The following is a 17,588-nucleotide window of genomic DNA, read 5'->3' as shown; positions in this document are numbered from 1 at the left end:
AAATACACTATTTTTGGCTATGAACAGTATCACAAGCCTTCCCTTAACACTTTAAACCCCTAAAGTGCAATTTCCCATTCCCTTAGCAACCATTTAGATCATTACTCACCATGTTTATTTATTAAAGTTTATTTAAAAAAATATTTATTAAAGGCAGATGAAAGTTTGGTGATGACATATGATGTCATCAGGCAGGAAAAACCGTGGTATAGGGAAAAAACCCACAAAATATTTTTTAATTAATATTTTTGAAAAACCGTGGTATAGACTTTTCGCGAAGTTCGAACCCACGAAAATCGAGGGAACACTGTATATGTAGATGTTACATGTTCTTTGAACTCTTGAAGGTAGCTTGTGTACTCTGCATAAAGAGAAGTTACATTTTGGATTGATTTTGCTTACTTGTTAGTGTAAACTTTTGCTTTCAACAAAGGTTCTTGGAGTCAGTGGAAATGTGGTCAATAAAATGAAGAAAACACGATAATACTAATTGCAACATATAAGCCTATATTTGATCTGACATATGTTTGGATCATTGCATTTCCCTGCCCTTGTATTTGTTTCATTGATTGGTCCTTGGTTGTAGACTCTATCCTTTTTAAAATAAAATAAAATAAAATAAATCTACCAGGTCATTGAATGTTAAACAGGCTATAATCAGATAGATGCTGAATCTTCCTATAAAAGAGACAAAAGAGAATGTTCTTTCTGATGCACAAGATTCTGTTATTGTAACCTTACAACTTTACACAAATTATAATTAGCTCATTAAGCTAAGTCTCCTCTCTGGTCTATCTCACAAAGTTAACATCAATCTTGCAAGAAGGGAGGGAGGAAGTATAGGTAGTCCTGAACTTACGACCACAATTGAACCCAAAGTTTATGTTGTTGAATTTTACCCCCATTTTATGACTTTTCTTGCCACATTTATTAAATGAATCACTGACGTTGTTAAATCAGTAATATGGTTGTTAAGTGAATCTGGATTTATCTTTGACTTTATTTGTTAGAAGTTTGCACACAAAGCCCCAGGCAGTAATGAAATCTATTTATTTTTTTACTACCAGTTCTGTGGGCATGGCTTGGTGGGCATGGTGCAACGTGGTGGATGTGGCTTGATGGGAAGAGACAGGGAAGGATATTGTAAAATCCTTAGGTCCCACAGAGTTGGCTTTCTCCGGGTCCCATCAACTAAACAATGCCGTTTGGCAGGACCCAGGGGAAGAGCCTTCTCTGTGGCGGCCCCGGCCCTCTGGAACCAACTCTCCCCAGAGATTAGAATAGCCCCCACCCTTCTTGCCTTTCGTAAGCTCCTTAAAACCCACCTCCGCCATCAAGCATTGGGAAACTAAGATATTCTTTCCCCCTAGGCTTCCACAATTTATGTATGGTACGTTCGTATGTATGATTAGTTTTAAAATAAGGGTTTTTAGCTTCTTTAGTATTGGATTGTCGTATGTTGTTTTTACTACTGTTGTTAGCCGCCCCAAGTCTACGGAGAGGGGCGGCATACAAATCCAATAAAATGAAATGAAAATCCCCATTCCAGGGGAATGATATTGCAAAATCTCCATTCCCACTCCACTCCTGAAGGAAGGATATTGCAAACTCCCCATTCCCACCCCACTCTGGGGCCAGCCAGAGGTGGTATTTGCCTGTTCCCCAAACTACTCAAAATTTCCACTGCTGGTTCTCCAGAACTTGTCAGAACCTGCTGGATTTCACCCCGACCCCAGAACACAGCAACTGTCCTACGTATGAACCAGTTGTCAAGCATCCAAATGTAAATGTGATCTTGGGGATGCTGCCGTGGTCATGTGTGAAAAATGGTGGTAAGTCACTTTTTCTGGTGTTGTTGTAAATTTGAACAGTCATGAAGTGAATTTTTGTAAGTTGAGGATTATCTGTATATCTTTCTCCTATCCTCTACACATCCCAAGAATCTAGGGAGGGTGCCCTCTGAGCTTCTTCCTCTGTCTACATTTCTGATGTGGGTTAAATTGACTTTTATATTGACCATCTCCCATTTCATCTTCTGCCATCCTCTTCTCCTTTTGCCTTCCATCTTTCTCAACACTAGGGTCTTCTCCAGGAGTCTTCTGTTCTACTTAGGTGGCGAAAGTATTTTAGCTTCAGCTTCAGAACCTGTCTTTCCAAAGGACAGTCAGGGTTGATTTCCTTTAGGATTGACATGTTATATCTCCTTGTGGTCCAAGGGGCTCTCAAGAGTTCTCCAACATGATAATTCAGGACAAGCATATTCAATTCCCCTTCAATTGAGAGTGAACACCATTTTTAAAAATTGGGATGTTAGAGAAAACTCTTGAAAGCATATGTAGATATTATACGTTCTTGGCCATCCCCCCTGGCTGAATCTCTTTGACCTGTCTCCAAAATTCACATACCATTAGGGACAAAACATTCATATCAGTATACAAACCTCATCAAAGCAAAAAGAGCAATAAGCGGGGGAAAACCATCACACTGCATTATCAATTATTGATAGAAACAGCAATAGCACTTAGACTTACCTATCACTTTACATTTATTATTTATTTATTGGATTTGTATGCCGCCCCTCTCCGCAGACTTGGGGCAGCTAACAACAGCAATAAAACAGCATATAATAATAATCCAATACTAAAACAGTTAAAAACCCTTATTATAAAACCAAACATACATACAGACATACCATGCATAAAATTGTTTTTACAGCCCTCTCTAAGCGATTTACAGAATCAGCCTACGTTCCCCCCCACAACAAACTGGGTCCTCATTTTACCCACCTTGGAAGGATGGAAGGCTGAGTCATTTTGGAGCCTGGTGAAATTTGAACTGCCAAATTGCAGGCAGACAACAGTCAGCAGAAGTAGCCTGCAGTACTGCACTCAACCACTGTGTTACTGTGCCGGATAATATTTGATTCTGAATAATGAGCTAAACATCCAATTCTCCCTCCAAAATCTCAGCAACGGGAGTGGGAACGAGAGATGCAATAAAGCCAAACAGGACTTACCAATAACATAAGCAAGCAACAGGGCCAGCGTGACTGTGATTGCTGTAGCACTCAAGGCGGTGCACTTCCAGTTGCAACATCTATAAGGCTTGTTGAAAGCAAAAGCTGGTCGTGAAAAAGTCGTTCTAGGAAGTGGTCTGGGAGGCGGTGAGTAAACTGTGTTAGAAGTCAGAGGATAGTTTTGACTGGCGGCACTGAAGATCGCTGAAGACCCAGATCCATGTTTAAACAGGAAATGCCTGGATAAAAAAAAGACCAAGAGCTAAGTTGGGAAAGCCAGTTTCACTTGCAAATGGAGGAAGGCAGAAAATAAAATAATGGGAGCATTTGCAGAGCGGACCAACAATGAAATGTGTGCAAGGACATCATTGTACCAATGTTGCGACCTAGTTATGCAAATCAGATAAGCAGAGGCAAGTTCATAATCACAGCATTTACATGAGGATGCCATTAGGCTCAGTTTGCTGTCCATGGTGCTGGAAATGCATTGCACAGGTCAAACGGTTTCACACAGAGAAAATGCATGGGATTATTAACTGCACATTCCTAGACATGTTCCCTTAATAGTTAATTTAATTCCATTCAATAGAGCTTACTACTGGAGAAATCTGTTTCTGATTGCATTTTTTAAAGAATAAAACACATCCTTTCCGATTCATTATGCATTTTTTAATAAACATAAGCTACAACCTATGTGCTCTGAGTATGCATTTTACTATTTTCTTTTTAAATTAGATTTTGAGAAATCTGTTTAACTGGCATTAGGCCAAATGCATATTTCACATTCCGTAGCCTCTTTCCTTCAATAAATTTTCATAAGACTGTGTTAGAGTTTATAAACTTCAGATACATCCATAGGAAGAGACAGATCCTTGGAGTTACCTTCTGGCCAGTGCTGAACAATCTTCAGACATTGGGCAACGTCATATTTGATAGCTCAAGGGTAATTTCCTCCATGTAAAAATTATTCCAAATTTCAAGATAATTGTTTATCAACTTTAGCAATCAAGTCCTTTATTCATTTATTTGGTATACAGCCTACTATGTCAGGGGAATCTACAAATGCCAGATGTTGTGCGGTCCTGACAACCTAAATGCTAGTTCATGTTGTTTGGCATTTGCAGGCCTATCCTTGCTGCACCAGAGGGAGAAAACTGGCTTTATACCAGCTGACCAGTGGTGCTCAGATTGCTGGGTCTTCTCAGTTCCTCCTCCAATCTCATTGGCTTCCACTCTCTTGCACAACTGCAGCTAGGGTTTGCCCACCAAAGTGTTACCCATTTATCTACTCACAATATGCTTTCAAACTTTTGAGTGGACAAGATCTTGGGAATGAGCAAACAATGCTCACTCCATCTTGCCGAGCTCGGTTAAAACTGCTAGAGTGTAGACCATTCCTGGCCGCTAATTCCAGACCCAGCAATCTGAGAATCACTGGTCACCACCACATCCCCAATCAAGCCTTGCTAGAGCTGATATAAGAACAGTGAACATCACAGAAAACATTGCCACTTTCTGATTTCTTCTGCATTCCTTTCTCTAAGAGGTTCGTGGATGTCCTGCTACTTTCAAGTGCCATAAGCTAACTGGCTTCTAAACCAAGACTCCAGAATGCTTTTTTTAAACCCAGTTAACACAAATCATTTCCAATCGTGTATTGGAATGCACTATTCTGCTGTGCAGGGCATTGCATGCAATGCAATGCAACCAATGCAGTCTTGCAAATGCTGACATGACCTGATATGCATTGCGACGCAATACTATGCAATTAAATGCAACGCGCTGTGGAGTTATAGAGTGCAATGCCATGCAGGGTTCTGCTACTAGTGCAAGATCTTTCACTGAATTCATTTGATCGGTATGAATTGTAATACGATGCAAAGTTATGCACTGCAATGCAATGAGGGGTAATAGAATGCAACTCTATGCAATGCTGTGCATGGTAAGAACAAACAATCAAAGGAATATAAGATGATAATTGTCCCCTTGACAAGCTCTTTTGTAGACTACTCTGACTAATGCTGATGAGATTGGGAAGTCTGAGGTTACCTCCAACAGGTCTACAGTGGACAAGCCTCTCGCCAATTTGTCGCCCACCAGTCACCACTTCTGTGACTCGAGCTTGGTGGCTTAAGCGTCAGAAGGACTAGTAGCCAGTCTGATCCATTCCAGCTATGAAGGCAGATGGTTTAAGTATAACCATAATCAGCTGCTCACAGGTAAGTGCCCAGTTTGGGTAAACGGGACCAGCTGTAATGACCAAGGCCGTATAGAACCTTTGGGTCGCTCTTCTGGCTCCTTCCTTGACAGTCAATGGGGCACTTTTAATTTCCTGACACTATGGGTCTATGGGTCTCTCTGTCTGCAACCAGATCCTTCTCCCCAGGAGGAGCCATCGTGCTATTATAACAATTACAAACCCTATAAAGAGAGGGTTGCTGTTGCTTGTTTTTCTACAAGAATGGTGGAAGGTCTTAAGCATAAAACGTATCAGGAAAGACTTCATGAACTCAATCTGTATAGTCTGGAGGACAGAAGGGAAAGGGGGGACATGATCGAAACATTTAAATATGTTAAAGGGTTAACCCTGCTGTTCTGTTCGGGTCGTATGCGACCCGAAGCCAAGTTTGAGTCCCTGTAAAAAATTTTCCCTGCATATCTGAAACTTGAAATTTCATGAATTTTCATCATTTCAGGGGTTCTCTCTATGAGAATTTTTTTGGGGGGTGAGGGGCTTAGTTTTTGCTGGGCAAAAAAAGTTACAAATCTTCTGTTCCCGGGTCACCCTGACCCGGACCGAAAACTCTTCATTTGCAGTGCTTATGTTTGGTCTTTTTGAAAGCTTTTTTCACTTGGAAAGTAGTCTGAACATTTCTGCACACAATGATATGAAAATTGAAATGAAAAAAGTAAATCTTATTGGTTTACTTTGCGGATATATTGCACGCCCCCCCGTTTTTGTGATTTTGTTTTCAATTTATGGATAGTTTTGCTTGCAAAATGCATTCTATTTTATTAAAGTTGGTGTGGGATTGGTAGCTTGAACATTTCTGAATATAAGAAAAATATAAAGGAATTGAAAAAAATGATTCTTATTGGTTTTTTAATATCAGAAATAAGCCCCCCCCCCCCTCGGCTGCTTGCAACCATTTTCACTTTTTATTTTTTTATGCTCCAAATCCGAAATATTCTTTAAAATCTTAGGCATTCATTTACTCAATTTAACAATGCTGATCATCAAAAAATATTTTTGGGGTGGTGGCTAATTGTTTTCTGGGCAAAAAAAAATCATAACTTCGAGTCTGTTTCTGTTCGTATATGACCGGACCAAAAATAATTTTTTTAGGTACTTGAATTTGATCTTTTTGAAAATCTTTTCAACTGGAAAACTAGTTTGAACATTTATGAACATAATGATATGAAAATTGAATTGGAAAAATTGAGACTTATATTTTTATTTTGATCAAAAAGCCCCTCCCCCCATCCTTTTTAAATTTCGTGTCAATTTCTATTTTTTAAGGCTACAAATCCCTAAGGAATTTTCCCCCAAAAGGTTTGATATACTAAATTGAACATTTCTGAATATAAGAAAAATATAAATGAACTGAAAAAAATGGTTCTTATTGGTTTATTTTTGCCACAAAAGGGCCACCCCCCACCCCCGGCCTTGCTATGTGCCATTATTGTCACTGTTTATACATATTTGTCTAGAAATATTTGGAATATCCTTTTGAAAATCAACCACATTGTAGCCAGAGAACTAATTTTATGAAACAAATCCATTTTACTAAAAAAAAGTATGTAAGTTTGAAATTAACAGCATAATTTTTATATAAATTGAAATAATTGAACACGGGGGGAGGCATACATTTATGTGCAAAATAAACCAATATGCATCAATTTTTCCAGTTCAATTTTCATATCATTGTGTTCAGAAATGTTCAAGCTACCAATCCCACACCAACTTTAGTAAAATAGAATGTATTTTGCTAGCAAAACTATCCATAAAGTGAAGACTATTTAAAAAAAACGGGGGGCGTGCATTTCATCAACAAAATAAACCAATATGCATCAATTTTTCCAGTTCAATTTTCATATCATTATGTTCAGAAATGTTCAAGCTACCAATCCCATACCAACTTTAGTAAAATAGAATGTATTTTGCAGGCATAATTATCAACAAACCTAAAGAAAATTCACAAAAAATGGGGGGGGGAGGCATATTTATGTGCAAAATAAACCAATAAGGATTAATTTCTTCAGTTCAATTTTCATATCATTGTGTGCAGAAATGTTCAGACTACTTTCCAAGTGAAAAAAGTATTCAAATTGACCAAACATAAGCACTGCAAATGAAGAGTTTTCGGTCCGGGAACAGAAGATTTGTTACTTTTCTTAAACAGAACAGGAGGGTTAAATAAGGTCCAGGAGGGAAGTGTTTTTAATAGGAAAGTGAACACAAGAACAAGGGGACACAATCTGAGGTTAGTTGGGGGAAAGATCAGAAGCAACATGAGAAAATATTATTTTACTGAAAGAGTAGTAGATGCTTGGAACAAACTTCCAGCAGACGTGGTAGATAAATCCACAGTAACTGAATTTAAACATGCCTGGGATAAACATATATCCATCCTAAGATAAAATACAGAAAATAGTATAAGGGCAGACTAGATGGACCATGAGGTCTTTTTCTGCCGTCAGTCTTCTATGTTTCTATGTTTTGGGGGACGCTAATAGTGTGACGAAAATGTAAAAAATAAACTCCAATCACTCTTTTAATAATAACAAATGCAAAGTAGAGCTAAGGAAATATAAAACTAGTAAATATTTTAACCCCCCGCAATTGGTGGTGGTGGTGGTGGTGGGATTGTCAGTTGGGTGATGGGCACATCCACTGTGCACCATTTTATGTTTGTTTTATGTAACTCTATGTGCAAAACCAATAAAAATATATTTTTTAAAAAAAGAGGACGCTAATAGTGCAAGAGAGTGGCACTGATCAAAAGAGCAAACTAGTGAGGAAATATTAAGTGCTTTATTTATACAGCATGTAACATTTCATCATAATCTTGCTCCACAATCCATTCAGTATATCTGCAGACGTGTTCTAATCCTCAGGGCAGTTTTGGAGTTCACCCAGAAGAAATGCCAACTGTTTCTTAATCTCCATTGTGGTAGTCCGGCTGTGCTTCATGGTAAATTTACTTTTAGATGCTGATTTATTTCTCAATATGCTGCAAGAAGCATCTCTTCAGTTTGAGAGCATCTGCATCTGCGAGCCTGCAGATTCTAGGCACACACAATAAGCACATGTTGACAATTTTCAGGGGTACAGTTTGAATGTGAGCAACATCCCTTTTAATACCATTGCATACTGAATGCTAAGTTCTGAAGGAGTCCAACATATTTGGAAGTCACCAAATTCTGGAGGAAATTTTATTCTAAACATGTTTCTCTGAAATTATGTTGTGGATGACTAGAATCATATATCTAGTATTTTTTTAAAATTTTTGTATTCATTTTACTGTTGTATGCCGCCCTGATCCATCAGGAGAGGGGTGACTTATGAATTTGAAAAAAATAAATAAACAAACAAACAAATAAATAATCAATCCATCAAGATTTTTTCCTTCCCTTTCTAGCAAGCAGGTAACTGGCTGCTGCTGGATGGAGGGAGGAAGCAAGAGATTGCAAGAGTGGCTTGGAAACTGTCACAGAACATTCAAAGTGAGCATCACAAAACTGCAGCTACAGCCTGGTGTACTAGTTACAGCCCTGTTTGGACCAGGAGGCTCTGCTCACAGTCATTACCTCCTGTCTACATGGGGCTACCCTTGAAGAGTGTTCAGAGACTCCAGAATGCAGCCGTGCGAGCTGTTATGGGTGTACCTCGGTACGCCCATATAACACCAACTATCCGTGTGCTGCACTGGCTACCGATTAGTCTCTGGTCACAATTCTGGTCTCTGGTCCTATGCAGCTTCTGCTCAGGCAATCTTACTCTACTCACAAGAGCCTACAAAACTTTTACCAGACCCATCCTAGACTACTGCTCATCTGTCTGGAACCCATACCACATCTCAGACATTAACACCCTTGAAAATGTCCAAAGATATTTCACCAGAAGAGCCCTTCACTCCTCCACTTGAAACAGAACATCCTACGAAAATAGACTAACAATCCTGGGCCTTGAAAGCCTAGAACTACGGGGCCTAAAACACGATTTGAGTATTGCCCACAAGATCATATGCTGCAATGTCCTACCAGTCAATGACTACTTCAGCTTCAACCGCAATAACACAAGAGCACGCAACAGATTCAAACTTAATACGAATCGCACCAAACTTGACTGTAAAAAATATGATTTCAACAATCGAGTTATCGAAGCGTGGAACTTATTACCGGACTCAATTGTGTCAACCCCTAACACCCAACACTTCTCCCTTAGACTCTCCACAATTGACCTCTCCAGGTTCCTAAGAGGCCAGTAAGGGGCGTAAATAAGTGCACTGGAGTGCCTTTCGTCCCCTGTCCAATTATCTTTTCTTTCTTTCACCTATCTTATATATTCTCTTCCTTTCTTATATCCTCTCGTCTAAGTTCACTTTCACCATCACATGTCTATTTTTCTTCCTATGTATTTGTGTATTGTACAAATGAATGAATGAATAAATAAATAAATAAATTCAAGGTGATTAGTCTCCGGTCACAATACATGGCTTAGAGCCTGACTATTTACGGGACTGTCTCCTGCTACATACCTCCCAGAGGCCTATTAGATCGCCCAGAATTGGTCTCCTCCAGGTCCCGCCGACTAAACAGTGTAGTTTTGCGGGGCCATGGGGAAGGGCCTTCTCTGTTGCTGCCCCAGCTCTAAGAAACCAACTACCCCCAATGTTCTCTCTGTTCCCACCCTACTAGCTTTCCAAAAAGCTGTTAAAACCTGGCTTTATCAACAAGTTTGGGGGGCGTGAAGTTAACATTAGACGTGCACGAATTATGTTTGTTTGGTATGTATGTTGTTAGATTGATTTGGGTTTTTTAAATAAGTTGTTAGGGTTATGGGGTTGTTTGACTTCTTTTTTATTGTTGTAATATTGTATTGTTTTTTATTGCTGTAAGCCGCCCCAAGTCTTACAGGATTGGGCGGCATAGAAGTTGAATAAATTAAATTACATTATAATTATGATTTTATGTTTTATATTTGTTAATCAAACATTATTCCCTCTGAATTTTATTTGTATTTTGTAAATTAGTTCATTTGAAGATACTTGGTTTTCCTTAGTTAAAATGTTTTCCTTAGTTAAAATGATAGAAACAAGAGCTGTAGTGGTATATACATTCTGTTCAAAGTTTTCCGGCTTTTTTACATTTTCACATCAAGCTATATCAAAGAGGTATTGAAATCTAGGGCTAACTAGATTTTGCCTTGGATTAAATTATTATGAGATAATAACTCATAATAATGACAATGTTATTATGTAATGATGATAATGTTAATTAAAGCAATATTAAAAGTAGAATCATTATCTACTGAGAGGTCACAAGATATTACTAACATTGATAAAAGTAAGGGGAAGTTCTCATCAACAATTTGGACAGGAAATTACTGGGAACTTAAGTGTGAGAAATAGATGTAACAGAATATTAACTCTAGCTATTTGATTAATTATTTACCCAATAGAAGTGCGTGTGTTTGATGAAGTTAATATTGCATAATCTATATTTTCAACAATTACCTTTGCATTTTTGAAACCAACAGATCAATTTACACACTAAAAGAGTGAATCTGGGTATTGAAATGCCAATATCTACATATTTTAATACATGAATTTCCTTTCAAAATCCATGAAAAAAGAATTTAAACCTGCAGATATCAATGTGTTGAAAAACACAAGTTTTTGCTTTTTACTTGTCCCACTGTAATCAATGAGACTTAAAAGTTTTTAACTTCAGCCACATTATGCCTTACATTTTATTAATTTTATATATTCTCTTATATTTTAGAGGATAGTTTTAAAAAGACGAGGCTCGCCCAGAAAGTAATGCACCACATTTTTTTCTTCAACAGCTATTTATTGAACACAATGAAACTTACACACAAGAAAGAATGATATTTCTTCTACGCTCCATATTTTTCCAGATAATCTCTACCCTGCTTCTATGGCCTTCTTCACGCAAAACACAAGGGTGTGTATGCCCTGTTGGTACTAATCCTTGTTTTGGTCACAAAGCCATTCCTGTACTGTGCGAATCACCTCTTCATCATCTTCAAAATATCTTCCACGAATGGCATATATTCAGATTCATGCAGATTCTCCATAAACTGTACGCAAATGTTTGTGAATGTTCCCAACAGTCTCTTTCTCCGCAGTGAGAAATTCAATGATGACATGCTGCTTGTAACAAACATCATGTACAGATGCCATTTTGAAACACTGCTGCAGCTACGCTATCTGGATCTTTTTTGAAGAAAAGATGGCAATTTTATTTTATTCCCCATTTTCTTCAAAATGTGGATATCTATTCTTCCATTAACAAATGACCAGAGTAGATTACTGCTAGTCACATGCCAAACAAACATGTTAATCCAAGGGTGGTGGTGTTTCTCCTCCACAAAATTTGGAATACTGTATATATTTTTTTCCATTTAGGTGTGCATTCAATAATGAACAATAATTACAAAATTAATTCAGAATGATCCAGAACTGAACAGCAACAGTTCATAAATAGAAAAGAACAGCTTGAAAATAGCTAAGGAAGCGTGTCAATCAGAAATCAGTTCCATTTGTCCTTTTAAAATAGAGATTTTGAATGGGTCGATATGAAGTGGCAAATGTATTATTTTTAAGAAAAACTAAGATGGTTAGGCCTCTCAATGAACTGCTGGCTACAATTTGCTTTAAATTGCTAGTTCAACAAGAGTATTAGCATTCCTTTGCCAGGACAATGTTATTTATTTTCTGAGTATTAATGCCATAAAATGGAGGTGCTAACAATAGTATCATAAATCCAGCCTTTATCAGTCTAGATGAATACATGCAGAGCTGATAGCTCTTTTTTTAACACATCAATGATGCCTTTGCTATCCGTTTGATAAAATGGGGCAATTTTTATACAAGTGAGCAAAAATGCTGAAAATAGCAGTTTAGGAGTTTATATATGTAAGCATAGCTTGGAACAATTAAATATACTGTCTACAAATGCAGAAAAAAATGAATAACAAAATTAACACTTTCCCCCTCCAAATAGTGCCTGGAAGGGAGGAGATTCCAATTTATCCAATAGAACTTTTTTATTTTTAAACTTCTTCCATGGTTTACAAATATAACCTATTGGTAGAGACAGAAACATGATGGAAAAATATAACCTATTGGTAGAGACAGAAACATGATGGAAAACTTTGCATTCCCTAATCCAATACATGTTTTTTTTTTCCCTTGATATTTTTTCCTTCTTTCTCCCTGTTGCTAGTTATTGCAATTAGAAATCTCTGCTAAACATGACAATATGATTTAACAGCGCTTTATAATTTATATTATAAATATTTAATACCATTGATTTAATATCATTTAATACCGTTTTACAATGCGTTGGTAAGATCACACTTGGAACACTGCATCTAGTTTTGGTCGCCACGATGTAAAAAAAGATGCTGAGACTCTAGAAAGAGTGCAGAGAAGAGCAACAAAGATGATTAAGGGACTGGAGGCTAAAACATATAAAGAACAGTGGCTGGAATTGGGTATATGCTGTAAGTTGCCCCAAGTCCTTAGAGAGGGATGGAATATGAGCCGGGGTGGCGCAGCAGGTAGAGTGCTGTACTGCAGGCCACTGAAGCTGACTGTAGATCTGAAGGCCAGAGGTTCAAATCTCATCACTGGCTCAAGGTTGACTCAGCCTTCCATCCTTCCGTGGTGGGTAAAATGAGGACCCAGATTGTGGGGGCAATATGCTGGCTCTGTTAAAAAGTGCTATTGCTAACATGTTGTAAGCTGCCCTGAGTCTAAGGAGAAGGACGGCATAAAAATCGAATGAATGAATGAATGAATGAATGAATAAATAAATATCCAATGATGATGATGATGATATTGATATTAACATTAATATTAACATTGACATTGACAATGATAATGCCTAGTTTAATGAAAAGAAGGATTAGGAGAGACCCAATAGCAGTGTTCCAATATCAAAGGGGCTGCCACAAAGAAGAGCGTGTCAGCCTATTCTACAAAGCACCGAAGCAGGACAAGAAGCACTGGATGGAAACTAATCAAGAAGAGAAGCAACCTAGACTAAGGAGAAATTTCCTGACCGTGAGAACATTAATTAGGGGAACAACTTGCCTCCAAAAGTTATGAATGCTCCAATACTGGAAGTTTTTAAGAAGATGTTGGAAAAAGATTTGTCTGAAATAATATAGGACAGTGATGGCGAACCTTTTTTGTCTCCCGTGCTAAAAGGGTGTGTATGCATGTGCTAGCATGCTTGCATGTCCACACGCCCCTTCCCTCTCCCTCCATGCATGTGCAAACTTCCCCCCTGTCCCTAAGCATGCACATAATTCCCCCACACCATCCAGTCGCAATGGCACAGTCCTCACTAAAGCCTGGGATGGTGATAAAACGGCCAAATAGAAGTTCAGAAAAACTGACTTCCGGTTTACCTGTTATGCTGTTTTTTGCAATCCGGAGGGTTCAGGGAAGCTTCCCGAAGCCCCAGAGTGTGAAAAACAACCCAACCGGCAAACCGGAAGTTCAGAAAATAGACTTCTGGTTTGCCCGTTGTGCTGTTTTTTGCACTCTGGAAGGTTCAGGGAAGCTTCCCTGAAGCATCCAGAGGGCAAAATGGCCTTCCCCAAAGCTGAAAATCTGCTGGTCAGTGTGTGCATGCGTGTTGGAGCTGACATAGGGCAATGCCTCCGATATGGCTCCATGTGCCACCTGTAGCAAGCATGCCATAGTTTGGCCATCACAAGTATAGGATTTCCTGAGCAGTTAGACAGCAGGTTTCCTGAGCAGGGGGTTGGACTACAAAAGGTCCTCAAAGGTCCCTTCCAACTTTATGATTCTGTTTTTCTGTTACGAAGGGAGCAGGAAGTGACACTCATAGGAATATATAGTAGGAAAGTGTTGAACATGACAATCTGGCTATGAAACAGATGCATTCAATTCTTCAACATTGTTTTTGTGAATTAATTGCTCTTAGTGTTTATGCTATGGCAAGCCATAAGTTTTACACACCACTCTGGCAACATATGTCAGTATTAATAAAAAAAATAGATGGTGTCTTATTTTCACAAAAGCTCTTTTAACTAATCAGAAGAGCATTTGTCACACTAAATGAAATGGAATTCTGCAATATTTTTATTACAGAGCTTAATATATATATATTATAGATAAGCTTTCCTATTACAACAATTTCATTAATTCATTCGTTCATTAATTTGTTCATTCATTCATTCATTCCCTATATATTCAACTCAACCTGGTGACTCTGCTGGTTTACAATTTAAAGATTATAATTAAAACATCTTCAAAATAAATAAGTATAAACAGCAACTGATAGTAATGCTATTAATGATTACAAACAACTAATAGTAAAATTAAGTAAAATAGTAAGTAAAATACTATTAAGTAAAATAGTAGAATTAAGTGAATTCAAATCAGTTATTAAAGACAAATGGTATGACTCGCTAAACAAAAAAAAATTCTCCAAATTAATCCAAAAAGAAAATAACCCAACAAAATTATTTATTAGTGAATGATAAATTCTTAAAAGATACTCTAATCAATACAAAGTAAAAGAATATAATCCATATGTAACACTGGAAGAATTTACACCCCTAGCCCTAAAATAATCTAACAGAAATTTTCTTCTGCTCTAAGGAAGGGAATAATCTACCAATGATAAATTCGGACTCAACGTCGTATGAAAATGATACATCAGCTTTTTGCTGGTTTCTTTTTACCCTCCCTCTATCTTTCTTTGCTATTCTTTTTGCTACTATAGCTTCTCTTTACATATCTCTTCTATTCTCTTTTCTCTTTCTCTTCACTCTTTCTATCTCTTACGCTCTTTCCTTCTCTTTACCCTCCCCTTTTCCCTAAGATTCCCTAATAGTATGATATTGTGATGGTTTAAGTAATAAATATGCGGATTTATATTTAAATGAATGTTAACCCATCTCTAACCTACCCCGTTAATTTTATTTTTTGTAAACTCAATAAAGTATTTTTTTAAAAAACAACAAATCAGTTATTAAAGAGAATGGTATGGTTATCATGATAACTCCTGGTTTTACAGGACTTATTGTAATGATAGACAACTAGCAACAATTGCTATCTGTCAGAGACTAGAATAGGTACAAATAACATTTTCCAAGTCAGGAAGGGGATGAGGAATTTGGCAATTCATTAAAAAAGTGGTTTCAAAGATTTTCAGTCCATTGACTCATTTCTTTGGGCTAAGGTTGACAGTGGGAATAAGCCTCAGAAGATGGTATCATTAGGTTGAGGTTGTCTTGGCTCAGGAGTTAAATAAGGTCTAACTAGTTTAGTACGTGAATTGGAGGCTATAGAAAATTCTAGGACTATGAAATTTTAAAAAAAACATATCAGAAGAAGGCTATTAAATGTACTTTTGTAGCATAGGGCATGTCCAAAGGTCAAACTTGACTTGAAGGAGACTCTTCCTTTAAGAGCAGAAATGGTTGCTGAGTGTCCATTGCCACTAAAAGTGGAAATAAGAGACAAAAGCAGTGGAAAGTGGAAATAAGTATTTGCCATTGTAACAGGAGCACGGAAGCTCCACAAGGGTTTTGGAAAGGAATTTCCAAAACTGGGCAAGCCTCCATCATGCTCTTCGCACGTTTTCTATGGAGCTCGAGATAGGAGAGCAATCTCTAAGATCCCGCAAGCCATTGCTGAGCTGTATACATGGTTTCCATGGAGCGTGGAGCTCCTGTAATGGTGAACTTGCTTTGGCAATGTGGAAGCATGGAAGCTCCACTAAAAGAAGAAGAGCGTAAAGCCCCTACTTCTCTCTCAGCCAATGTCAGGAGCATGAGAGCTCAGCTATAAGAAGAGGAGCATTAAAGCCCCTACTTACACTTGGGCGTAATTGCAAGCAGTTTAATCAGGAATGAGGAAGCTCCTTTAATGGTGGCACTGCCAATTCTCACTTTAGGAGCATGGAGCTCCTCCAATAATAATAATAATTAATAATAATTTATTGGATTTGTATGCTGCCCCTCTCCGTAGACTCGGGGCGGCTAACAACAATAATAAACACAACATATACAATCCAATAATAAAAACAACTACAAACCCCTATTATAAAACCAAACATACACACAAACATACCATGCATAACTTGTAATGGCCTAGGGGGAAGAGCTATCTCAACTCCCCCATGCCTGGCGGTATAAATGAGTCTTGAGTAGTTTACGAAAGACAGGGAGGGTGGGGACAGTTCTAATCTTTGGGGGGAGTTGGTTCCAGAGTGCCGGGGCCGCCACAGAGAAGGCTCTTGCCCTGGGGCCCGCCAAATGACATTGTTTAGTCGACGGGACCTGGAGAAGGCCAACTCTGTGGGACCTTATCGGTCGCTGGGATTCGTGCGGTATCAGGCGGTTCCGGAGGTAATCTGGTCCATTGCCATGTAGGGCAATGGACCAGATTAATGTTTGGGGCAAAGTCCAGAATCCCCTGCTGTCAGATTTCGGAGCATGAAACTCCACTAGCAAGTTCAGACCATCTTATAATGTCTATCCTTAAGGCTCTGATTTCTTTAGTTGTGTGAGAGAACTCCTCAAGTTGTTCTGACAGCCCAAATATCCAGAAAAAATAGCAATCTGAACTGCAGCTCTTGCTGCAGGAACTCCCCTGATGACTCAACCAGATGGTCACGAGTCAGCTGGTTAATCAAACTCATGAAAATGAAGAATTTGCCGAAGATAGTATTCAGGAATATTCTTGTCAAAGACTGGAGTAATGGTTGTCGGAGGGATTGAGTCAAAAAGCTGGAAGGGATAGCAACAAAGGCATGTCCTCAAAAGCTTTTGCAGACTCAGTTCAATTAGATTAGATTAGATTAGATTAGATTAGATTTATTGGATTTATATGCCACCCCTCTCCGAAAACTCGGGGAGGCTCACAACAAGATAAAAACAATACATAATAACAAATCCAATACCCACCAATCCAATTACAATTTTAAACTAAAAATTCATAAAAATAACCCCAGAATATTAAAACACGCATACAATCAATCTAACACCAAAACAACATGGGCAAGGGGGAGATGTTTCAGTTCCCCCATGCCTGATGGCAGAGGTGGGTTTTAAGGAGTTTGCGAAAGGCAAGGAGGGTGGGGGCAATCCTAATCTCAGGGGGGAGCTGGTTCCAGAGGGTCGGAGCCGCCACAGAGAAGGCTCTTCCCCTGGGTCCCGCCAGACGACATTGTTTAGTCGACGGGACCCGGAGAAGGCCAACTCTGTGGAACCGAACCGGTGGCTGGGATTCGTGCGGCAGAAGGCAGTCCTGGAGATATTCTGGTCCGGTGCCATGAA

General features: G+C 38.5%; 1 protein-coding gene across 1 annotated transcript in view; it reads right to left on the bottom strand.

The window, feature by feature from the left end:
* The window catches only part of TENM1 (teneurin transmembrane protein 1), a 572,994-nt gene that overhangs the window by 216,496 nt on the left and 338,910 nt on the right, over window positions 1–17,588 (bottom strand). The window contains exon 5 of the mRNA XM_070759727.1: window positions 3,017–3,255. Coding sequence (XP_070615828.1) covers window positions 3,017–3,255 — 239 coding nt within the window. The remainder of the gene's footprint in view (window positions 1–3,016; window positions 3,256–17,588) is intronic.

This window comes from Erythrolamprus reginae, chromosome 8 (genome assembly GCF_031021105.1).
Source record: "Erythrolamprus reginae isolate rEryReg1 chromosome 8, rEryReg1.hap1, whole genome shotgun sequence".
In the NCBI taxonomy this organism is placed as follows: Eukaryota; Metazoa; Chordata; class Lepidosauria; order Squamata; family Dipsadidae; genus Erythrolamprus; species Erythrolamprus reginae.
This window is presented reverse-complemented; position numbering and strand designations above follow the sequence as displayed.